The sequence below is a fragment of the Abrus precatorius genome, unplaced genomic scaffold (assembly GCF_003935025.1).
Source record: "Abrus precatorius isolate BTA unplaced genomic scaffold, Abrus_2018 Scaffold11, whole genome shotgun sequence".
Taxonomy (NCBI): Eukaryota; Viridiplantae; Streptophyta; class Magnoliopsida; order Fabales; family Fabaceae; genus Abrus; species Abrus precatorius.
Window position 1 is genome coordinate 16,522,561 of NW_020874303.1, and position 12,250 is coordinate 16,534,810.

The window sequence follows — 12,250 nt, forward strand, 5'->3', positions numbered from 1 at the left end:
ATTTAAAAAAATAAAGAATTAAAATTATACACATTTTATATTAAAAGACACTAAAAGTATAACTAACATAATATTTATTACTATTAAATAAGAACATATCGTACCACCAAACACGTAAATCAATTCACGTAATTTTATTCTAATTTAATCTATGATTCATATACTTATATCCAAATTCATTTTTTGACCCTACATTTTACACTTAACTTGAATATAATTTTCTATTATGTATTTGTTTGACAAATTAATAAAACATAAATGCTATTATATTATTAATGTTAACAATGAATTAATAAAAAATATTAATTAAAAGTAAAATACATAACTTAAATAAAAAATATTTAAAGATAATATAATCCTAATTATAAAATATGAATTACAAAAAAAATTATTTGTTAGTTCGAACATATTTAAGAAATTAAATTTTAGTTATAAAATATAATTAATAAATGTATTATCTAACTGTACGCATGAATGGAGTTAAGCATGTCTTATTACTTTTAAGCAGTTTGGGTGCAATTTTGTTTTGTAACCTTAGCACATTTTGTACTCAAGGTTTTTTTTTTCTATTATAAATTTTTATTTGGTTATAAAAAAGGATTTTATTACTTAACTCTATTTTTAAGACTTCAGTTTAATTTGAAAACAATAAACTTTATTAAAAATATATAGTATTATATTAAATTATAAATAAATTATTATTACTCGAACTTAATTTTAAAATTTAAGGTTAATATATTTTTATAAAAAATTTGCATATAAATTTTATTGGTACCCGTTAGATCTGGATCCAATTATCATTACCGTTCCTAACTAAAATTTGCCTATTCAATTGAAAGAAAATTCTAATATTGTTCATTGTTTTAAAAAACAAAAAATTTGTTGTTTAGCCCATTCACCCTTATGGCCACCTACATAGTTCTCTTGCTTCACCCTTTTCATGCATGCCCAAACCACAATGCTAGTCTGAGTACGTAGTCTCTATCTCTTTTATATTTTTACAGCAAACGCTAACTTTACACTTTTTCTATCTCTTAACTACACATAATCAAATATTCAGCATTGAAAATAGAAAACCCTAGATGGTCTTCAAATTAGTTCTCTTGAATCAAATTTTGAATCATCCTTAATTTTTACTTTTACTATTTTGTAAGAAACAAACAAAATTTAAATTCATGTTTGCTTATGATATGAAAATATAATGTTGTTAGTTGCAAAAGGAGGTAGATGGTAAGGTTACGACCCTGAAATCGTAAAGAATTAGCGTAGAAGTAGGAACAGGTTGAGAATTATGATGGTCTTTTGCATCTATTGTTGGTGAGTTTGTGCGCACTAGGTAGGAGTGTGCAGTGAACGAAGCAATAAATAGGTGAGACCAGTGTTATTGAACTCGATATCTTCAATTCCGCTAAGATATAGAGTCATTCATTTAAATAAAAAGTTTCTGGTAGAGCTGATTGAATTATGAATATATTGAAGTATGCGATAAATTAAATAATCGAAACATCATAATTAACATATATATTGCTAATATGGAATAGGGTTGAAGGTATATATACGAGTTAATTATCATGTCACAGGTTCCAATTGGTTTACTGATTCACTGATCAAACTGGTCAGATTAAACCGAATGTTATAACTATGAATGAGAGAAATACATATATATTCAACGATGGTCAATTGGTCATATATATTGATATAACTCTCTATAGTATATACTCTGATTGCTTATATGATCTTCTATATGGAACCTATATGATTTGAACGCCATTTGGAAATATAAACCCAATTTTATATACAAAGTTAAAGTGATCTCAGTCTCAACTAAGCATAAAGATATATCAGAAGCATGAAGTTTACAATAATGCCATGGAATTTTTGTCTCTAGTACAATTCTCACGTATGCATTTGATCTCATACATGATGCGTGTAATTGCTTGTTTTATGGCCACTAAAATGGCATGATCTCATAGATTGAGATTTGAGAGTCACACGGCTACACAACAGACACGCAAAGCTGTATACATCACTCACGAAATTGTGATTTTTGCCCTCACCGTGGTGCATGTGCTTTCTACTATTTTAATAATATTTTAAAGGTATTGGTTAAAATTTAAAAATAATTGTTTATTAAAAATATAATAATGTAATTCTATTGTTTATTAATTTTGTAATTAATATGCTTAAAATAATAATTGATAAGATCTTTATTTTATTTGTAAATTTAAACAATATTCTCATTCGAGTACTCATATTTATGCAATAAATTTATATGATAAATTAATTACAAAGAAAAATAACAAAGATATTAAAATAAAAAAATTATAAAACAGAGACAAATACAAAAATGAAAAAAAAAATTGTATAAAACAACATCTATGTTTAACCCTATCAAATAGGTGAATGCACAAAATTTAATATTTTAAAAATAAAATTAAAAATTATATATATAATATATATATATATATATATATTATTTTATCAGAACAAATTGATAAATTTTTTAATTCACCATTTATTAATGGTTCTCTTACTGATCTTTAAGGCCACTCTCAATTAGTATAAATATATTATTATTTATTATATTTATATTTTTTATAAAATTAAAATAATATTAATTAATACTATTTTAATTTTTTATATGAATAAATAAAAATATTTTCTGTAAAAAAATAAATAAAAATAGACGTAAAGAGCAAAAAAAAAAAAGAGAAACAATGAACGACGCAAAAAAGAGGAGTAAGCCGAAAGGGAAGCTCTGAGGTCTCTTTTAGCATTTGTTTTTCTCTTTCTCCTCATCTTTGAATAGCATCTGCACTCCATTTTTCAAACACGTTTACGGCGTATTTAATTTTGTTTAAATCCATATAAATTCTTACGTTTATCTTGCGTGTTTGTTCAACAAGAGGAAACAAAGTTCTTGAACAGATAATCAGTACTCATTTTCAGGCCCAATGGCCCAAAAGTGGAACCTTCTCCTTCTCATTAAAAATAAATTTTACTAGATAAAAAGGTTAAAGGGAATAAAAAATTAGAGCTAAAAGTTCGAAATATTATCCTTAAATTTTCACTCCAAAAGTTCAAGCCATATTATTATTTCATATATTCAATACATGAAGTTTAATTTGCTATATTTTTTGATTTTTTATTTGGAATGTAACTCTTATCACGAAACTTGAATGTGGTGAGTTAGTTTATAATTAGAGATCTTTTGTATATACAAAAATTTAAACTCAAAATCTTACTCAAGCGATACTTAACTGTTTATCACTCAAAACAACCTCTGTTAGTTTAATTTGTTACATTTTATTAGAAGACGGTTAAATTTGTTACATTTTACATAAACTCATATAACTTTTCTTATATATTTATGTTGTACACTAGATTTTGTTTATAAAAAATGTAAACAGAATTCTAAGCTGTTTTAAGTTTAAAATAAGATAATTTAAACATGATATAAATTGATGCTAGATGTTTGTCTCATTTCTGTTATTTAAAAAAGGTTAAATACTAAAATTAAAGTTTGTTCTCAATTTAAAATTGTATTCTACTCAATATGATACGGGTTTGACACTACACTCATGTCTTTTGTAATTAAATACTTAAGAAAATCCACAAAACTATTTTACTTAGAGGTTGCAACTAAAAGATGTATAGCCAAAGGCGAACATTCATAGAATCATCACATTTGAGAGAACAAGTACTAAATTTTTAGTCGAAGAAACGCAACATAGAAATTCAATATGTAAAAAGATTTACAGTACTATTAGATGAAATGTGTTATGATTGTGGCAAGTTTCAAAAAGTTCACATCTCATGCTCGTATGTACTTGCTTCATGCTTACACATACCACAACTTTGACATCTACATATCTCTAGTGTATACCTTACAACCAGTTTCTAAGATATACGAAAGTCAGTTTGGAGAACTCAGACACAAAGACTATTGGCCAAGTCGACCTAAGTTTAGTAGGATAAGAACAAAGATGGACATTAGAGAACAATAAAGTTGAGCAAAAAATTGTTCTTATTGTCATATTATGGGTCATACAAGGAAAATATGTCAAATTTAATTTTCGCTATTGATTTATGTTGTTGTTATTATTTTAAAAAAAAATTAATGTCATTTTTAATTTTATGAATGTCATTGTAACTTTTAAATTTTTAGTATTTGTAATTTATATTAAATATATAATTATATATATAATATATCTACATAAAATATTTAATTATGTTTATTAATATTAATAACATATTTTTTAAATAAATAATTATGTATAAATTTTAATAAAGATTAATATCTCAAAATAAATAAATAAACTGGTTATTATTTAATACTTTTATTAATTTTATAAATATATAAAATTAAATAAATTTTTATTATAATTTTTATTTTATACAAATTTAAAATTAAATAAATTATTATTGTGATTTTTATTTTTTTTAAAAATATAATATTAAATAACTAAAAATATAATTTCAGAATATAATATTAATATCATTTTCAAAAAGTCAAAATTATATTAAATAATATAATAAGAAAAACAAAAATATTATTTATTATCTTAAATATGTAAAATAAATTTTAATAGATATGTAAAATAAATATTATTTTTATTTTTATTTATTTTCAAATAATATAAAAATATAAACATAATTCAAATAATAAAACTTATTTTATTATATATAATTAACAAAATATTTATAAATATTTATTAGAATAACATATTATAAATATTTATTTTAACAAAGTATAAATATATAAATATAATTTAAATAATAATATTTATCTTATTATATAAAAATATAAAATAAAATTTAAAAATAAAAAAAAAGTCAAGTCAGAACTCGGATATCTAGAAATCGAAATTTAGGTAACAAAAATTTCCTACAGCAATTAAGTCTATTTGAATAAATAAATAGATGATGAGTCTATTTCTGTACTTTTTTATTTTTTAATAAATTTTCTGTAAAAATTTTAGATGTATGGTTATCTTTTTTTAATTTTAATTCTTTGTTGTATAGTGCCACACAAATTATAAAGTCTTATGCAATTGAATGAATTAGCATTTTTTTAAAATAAAAATTTTCTTTGCTTTCGTTCTTTGACTTGAATAAAGAAGACTGCATAAAATTTAGAGGTATTTAAGATGTGTTCCGTTTTACTAACTTAATTTGATTTTAAATTAATTTTGATATGTTCGAGTTTTAGATATTAAATTTCATTTTTTTCAAAGACATGTTGGAGTTATATTTTGACCAGTTTTAACTTGATTTAATACTTCAATATCTAAAAATTTTAATTTTTTATAATTATATTTAATGATATGACTTAATTAAAAAATATTTTCAATAATATATATGAAATTTATATTAATATTAATTATTTTAAAATATAGTATAACATATACTTTATTTTATTTTTTTAATTCTATTATTGAGCTATGCATAATCTTAAGATTAATATATTATGTTAATAACTTGAATTGACCCATCTTATTTCATATATTATCAAATTTTAAACAAATTGAGTTCAATTCCAAATAAATGACTACATCAAAATTCTAACTAAAATAAAAATAAACTCATTTCAACCTGTCTTATATTCAGAGTATAACTTTATAATGATATTAGTATAGCTTAAGTAAGTTGTTGCCTCTCTAAACATCACGATTTTATTTTAATTTTTTTTAAAATTATATTTTATGCTTAGAATTTTTAATATTTTTTGTTTTCTTTTTTAACTTATTCGTTAAGTATTCACCTGTCCTTTAATTAAGAATATGAACTAAATAAAAAAAAAATTATTGGTTGGATGATTGATTGTTAATAGTTATAAAAATAAATAGAAAAAAATAGTGGCGAACAGACCATGCCATCCTGCACTAAAGATGACATCTAAACCGACAAAATGGTAATATAAAACATGGTTTGGTAGAGAAACTAAGTTCACTCCAAAATCAAGGGACTTTTTAATTTCTCGTTGACCAATCGTGTCACAGACTCACAGTCACGAAAGACAAAATATAGCCAAAAAAAACAAACTTTGTTTGCGTTGTATTTTACAGGGAAACTAAAATATACCCTGTCGAAAGGTTTGTTTAATTTAAAATTAAGTAAATATTTTTTGTTCCCTCAAGATAAGATTTAAACTTAAAATAAGACATGAGACCTTGTTTAGAAGTGAGATCTAAGCTTATACGAGAAACATGAGATATGAAGTCATAGTTCGAAGTGAAGATTGGAAGTAAAGTCATATTAATATGCAGCAACATCTTTACAAGTAGAACTAATTTTATAGAAAAGCAAGAACCACGAAAAACCAAACATTTAATACCTAAAATGTTTTGCAATTTTAAAGGAATGTAAAAATAAATATTTATTTAATAAAAAATAAAGATATTTTCCAAATATAATTTTTTAAGAATATAAATTTGTTGATAAAATTTTATTAAAATTTGTATTCTCGCTTTCATACATAAAAATAAAACTTTTTATTAATATTATTGTCAGTATTATCACTCTTACTACAATATCAATACCGTTAACATGATATAACTTATTTACTTAATATTGTTTGTTTTAATTAAAAATAAGACATATTTTTAAAAATGCTTTATTTGAATAAAATATGAAAAAAAAACTTTATGAGAACAAATATTTTTTAAAGTTAAATGATAATCAAATACATTTTAAAGGATTTTCTAAGAATGAGATTATCATTTTTGGAAACTTTGTTGAGTTAAAAATAAATTAAGTTAATTTTTTTACAAAAATCATTTAGTTTTCAAAAAATTTAAACTTCTGCTTTTCTTAAAAAAACTTAACAAACTAGCTCATTTCAACAAGAATAATATCAATATTATTATTATTATTATTATTATTAGCTGCTAAGTAAGGTTATTATAACGACGATGATATGTCTAATTATTACAAATCATAATAAAAAAATGTGTATTTTGTTTACTATACACATTACTCTAATTATGACATTTAATACGTAATTAATATAAAAAGTAAATAATCCCATTCATCTAACCAGGGCATCTCCCTCTGAGCCAGTTAGAAACAAATGAAGTGAATGTTGAATCAAATAAAGTAAAAACAATAATTTCCTTAAAAAGAAGATGCACCTTGTTGGGTCATTGTGCCTGTCTCATGGTTACAGATGTCTTAGCCAGAATCTCTGTTCTCCGCGTCCTGCTTTCAGTTTACCTTCCTTCGAAGTTTCCACTTCAAACCACCACCGATCTCAACTTCCCCACACTCCCTAACCTCCGATGACAAACGTTCTCAACCCAACTCAACACGACGTTACCATACCCAACTCTCTCAATTCATTCCTCGGACTTTGATCTTCTTTTTTCTGCATCTGGGTCTCTTTCTCTCTCTCCAAAATTGAATCTTTCTCGTCTGGGTCATTGTTGAATTTGCCATTTCAACGTGCTGAACGTGATGGCTTGGTTGCGTCACAATGAGTGCTTTGAATAGGAGCATTTCGTTCAACAGAACTGCATCCTTCAATCGAAGGACTCTGGTGGGTATTCCAAGTCCCAAAGTGAATCATCATAACCGTTTCGGATGTGTCTTTCTGAAGCTTCAGGTTATTGTGATCATTGGGTTTGTGATTTCATTCTTTGTAGCCGTTGGTGGTGGCTACAGGTTTGTGCTTCCAAGCCTTAGCCACGCGTTTTTCCATAGCCAAGCTCTCTTCTCTGATCGTAGCAATGGATCAGTGGGAAAATGTGATGTCTTTGATGGAAGCTGGGTACAGGTTCAAGGTTACCCTTTATATGATGCAAAAGAGTGTCCGTTTGTGGAACAAGGATTTGATTGTCTAGGGAATGGGAGGAGTGACAGGGATTATCTTAGTTGGAGGTGGAAGCCAAAGAGTTGTGAAATTCCAAGGTTTGATGTGCGTGGTGTTTTGGAAATGTTAAGAAGCAAAAGGGTTGTCTTTGTTGGTGATTCAATGAGTAGGACACAGTGGGAGTCTTTGATCTGTATGCTGATGGCTGGGGTTGATGATAAGAGAAGTGTTTATGAAGTGAACCAGAATAAGATAACAAAGCGGATTAGGTTTTTAGGGGTTCGGTTCAGTGCCTTCAATTTCACTATTGAGTTTTTCCGCTCGGTTTTCCTGGTGCAGCACGGTAGGATGCCTAAACATGCTCCAAAAAGGGTCAAATCAACACTTTTATTGGACAAGTTGGATGATATAAGTGACCATTGGGTTGATTCAGATATTCTGATATTCAACACTGGGCATTGGTGGGTGCCATCTAAGCTTTTTGATATGTAAGTTTCCCTTCTTTTCATATTTTAATTTTAAGCCATTGCCTTTTAGTGTAGTTATGTGTGAGCAGATTTGCTACAGTTGATTCCAATGCCATTCTTATTCATGTTCTTCACTTTTCCTCTTACGAATCTGTTCATCAGAAGGTTTTACTTTAGGACAAAATTTAGATCAAGCTCCTTATATCCTTGTTATTTAAGTCCTCAATCAAATGATGACATGCGGATGTTGCCTCCATCATTAAATAGTCTATGTAAATATAACTTGCGAAAAATAAAAACAAAAAATCACGTGTTATCATTTGATTGGAGAACTTTATAGCAACAATAGAAATAACTTGCCTATCTAAGTTTTTAACTTTATCTTTGGGGGGGGGGGGGGAGACAGTTAACCAAATAGCTCACAATAATTATCGTTCTCTTATTAGGTTCATCAGCATGATTTTGCAGTTAATGAATGTCATTGTATGAGAGGTAATAAAAGCCACTGTTTTAGAGTTTATACAATTGGAGGTACATGAACTACCAAAAGGATTCCTTTTCATTTTAAATAGAATATATATCCACTCTCCAGTGATTGTTATTAAGATTCTTGCCTTGCCAATGCTTGAGAATTGAAATGATTGGTACTTGAATTTTGGTCTTCTTATTGTTGCTCACTTGGATTTTATCTTTTTAGTGAGGCATTACAGGATAGGGAGGGTATATTGATGTATTGTTTTTCATTCTGTTTCTAACTTAAGAAATAACCAGCACTATTTTGAGCAAGTTTAATCAACTTAACAAATCTTCCAAGTGTGTTCAACATTGTCTATGCCCTTTCAACCTACTTTAAAGTTTCACATGTTTTACTACTTTGCAAAGCCGACTGAACCTTTCAATTCACCAGAAGAATCGAAAACAATCTTGCTTAATGGGATATTGTTTCTACTATCCTATTATTATTACCATCTTAATATTAGAGTTGGATTTTTTGACAAGAACATATCATTCTCTGAAGAAAGAGTGGGATGGAGAGAAGAGTTCAATTACAGAACCTGACAGTGGGAAACAAGGGCAGTTTCAGGTTGGACTAGGCATGTACTACATTATGTCTATATTCTTTAATAAAAAATAATATTGATATGCATATGTCACATCTTGACATCTATTTGAAATTCTTGTAGTCAATATAATTCATCATAGTTGCTCCTGCATTCTCCTTATATGCAATTTTTACATATTCAAACTACCTTCAAGTGTTTGGACAACTATTTTATAGTTAAAGTCATGCTCAATTGGGAAACACTGCAACTATCTTTCCTGAGAATAAAGGAATTTGCTTTCCCATGCCTCGTCTCACTTGAATATTCTCAACAATCAGCATAAGTCTCTGTCAACTATCCTGTTTGATAGGAATTGCATCCAGTTTCTGTTTTTAAGTATAATGTTCCATAGAGTGAATATATCTTATCAGCAGCAAAGGCTTTGTATCAGAAACGTGCTTATTATCTGAACTTGGCTTCAGTGAAATGAATTAATGGGGATGAGGTAGAGGAAGAGGTGGAGTCTGCTTTTCATCCTGAAAGTATCAGTGGTCAGACTTGTTGAAATTAACTTCAATTTGTTATCTTCTCTCTCAATTACAAACAGAAAGAAAGCTATGTTGTGAACATAATATTCATTACTTGTTGATTCAATTGCCTTTTAAAATTTCTATTTGTTACCCATTATCTTATTTTAGTACTTTGATTTTTATTATTTTGGTGTTCCTGTGTAAATTTGTCCTTTCCTTTTATTCAACAGGGGTTGCTATTTCCAGGTTGGAAGTTCTCTGAAACTTGGGATGCCAATTCCTGCTGCCTTCAAAATAGCACTTGAAACTTGGGCATCATGGGTTGAGAAAGAGATTAATAGAAATAAAACACGCATTTTCTTTAGGACCTTTGAGCCGTCTCACTGGAGGTAGTCCTACTTTATTGGTAAAAGATCAAGATTCTCGATTTCAGCATGTTTAGCTTACTTCTTTATATAATTGCTTGAACTATTCCTTTTCTTGGTAAACCTTTCCTAAGAAGAACTATGTTTAATTTTCCTATTGTTCACTTTCTTTCCTCTTCAAAATATCCTTGCATGTAACAAACTTTGCTCAGTTTAAGGAACTCTTATTCCTGCATGGAATTTGTAACCTTCATAATCTTGCATGCTGGCTTTGCCGTGTGGATAGTCCAATTTTTTCTAGTTAAAATTTGCTCACTTCAACAAATATTGATCCGGCCTTCATGTTTGCTCCAGTGACCAGACCCGTAGGACCTGCAACGTGACCCAGTACCCAACATTAGAAATTAATGAAAGGGATCAAACCTTGTTTTCGGACACAGTTTTGGAAGTTGTAAAGAATGTTACTGTTCCTATAAATGTTCTCCATGTTACTTCTATGTCAGCATTCCGGAGTGATGCACATGTTGGTAACTGGAGTGACAATCCATCTATTCAGGATTGTAGTCACTGGTGTCTACCTGGAGTACCTGATATGTGGAATGAAATTATCCTGTCCCAACTCTTTACTGAATATGAAGTCCCTTTTCAGCAAATGGAATCATTCAGTAAGTTCAGTTACTTTCTAATACTCTCTCTCACTTTTTCCTGGGAGCATATGACATGATGTAAGGGTATTCATGATTAGTTAAACTGAACAAGCACCCCTTAACATTTTTATACTCTTTTCTTAACTCAGATGAATTTTAGTTATTACTTTTATTTTAGGTTGGACACTTTACATGTTTCCACTTTCCACTGTACTGTAACTTATTATGTTTTTAGTCATAAGCTCAAGTAGAACCATTAGCCCTTATTCCACACCAGAGAAAGAGATTTTCTCTTACCTTTAATGCTTCATTATTTTTAGAAAATAATTACATTTCACATTTTATTTCTGGGTGCAGATTAGAGACTAACATTCTTAGTAGTTGCGATGCTGCCTCAAAAAATTCAGATGCCTTCTAAGAAGTATGGATCATGTTGCAGTCCTGTTCTAACACCATACATCTGGATCCATCTCATTCTGCAATTTTGATCCCTGCCATCTACCACAGTTTTCTGCAATAGTCAAAATTGCACCAGAATTTTGTAAAAAGTAAGCCCCAAATACATATTAAGAATTTACCAACTTTGTCAAGAAAAGATGAGACAGAAAGTAATTTTTTTAATTTGCCAATTCTTTGTATCTCAGAAAAGGTATTGTCTGGGATGTAACAAAATTTGCATGTCATGATTTTTGGTTTTGGTCATGACAATATTGTTGTTTTCCATAGCAAAAGAAAAAGAGAAGGAAAGTACGAATCAATCAGTTTCAATTTTCAGATTGCCGTGTCTTAATTATGTCATATTACTCTTCATTTGAAAGAAATTGTAGCTAAATTTTTGCTTCACTTGGTTAAATTACATTGCCCTGTCTCCAATGATATGCTGGTTGTAAATATAATGAGATATGACTGAAGGGAGAACATTCATATTTTAAGAATCTTTGTTCAACCAAAACGATTATTTGAGTGCTGTTATACGATTAATGTATATTCAACTTTTTTTGTATTATTTCCAAGTACTATTCAACTTGCTATTATGTATGGCAATGTAATTTGTGTTTTAGCCAATTTCTATTTTCTATTTTATATGGACGGAACTTTGTTTGATTCCACAATAAAAGAGTTAAGTGTGATTTTTAAAATGTAAAGTCTAACATGATATACATTATGCACGGCTGATTCGATCAACAATTTTGATAAAATAATCCTTTTTAAATATAAAGAATTGTAAAGAATCAAAACTCGTTAATAATGTCATGCTCTAAATATTTGAACAATGTATAAATAAATAATTACACGTTGAACTTTATTGGTACGCTTGTAACCAAGAGTTGTGTTGAAGTTTCTAATTGTAATTAATAATAGAATAAGATGATAAAAAAAATAATGAC

General features: G+C 27.8%; 1 protein-coding gene across 2 annotated transcripts; it reads left to right on the forward strand.

The window, feature by feature from the left end:
* The first annotated feature begins 7,147 nt into the window (after positions 1–7,147).
* LOC113856218 (protein trichome berefringence-like 7) lies at positions 7,148–11,703 on the forward strand. 2 transcript variants are annotated; one of them, XM_027487951.1, is made up of 4 exons: positions 7,148–8,298; positions 10,081–10,239; positions 10,570–10,880; positions 11,220–11,703. In XM_027487951.1, the coding sequence occupies exons 1-4, from the start codon at positions 7,475–7,477 to the stop codon at positions 11,222–11,224; spliced, it is 1,299 nt and encodes a 432-aa protein (XP_027343752.1). In that variant the 5' UTR covers positions 7,148–7,474; the 3' UTR covers positions 11,225–11,703. The 2 variants fall into 2 exon arrangements, with proteins under 2 accessions (XP_027343752.1, XP_027343751.1); XM_027487950.1 differs by having other exon boundaries at positions 10,570–11,586.
* The last annotated feature ends 547 nt before the right edge of the window (positions 11,704–12,250 follow it).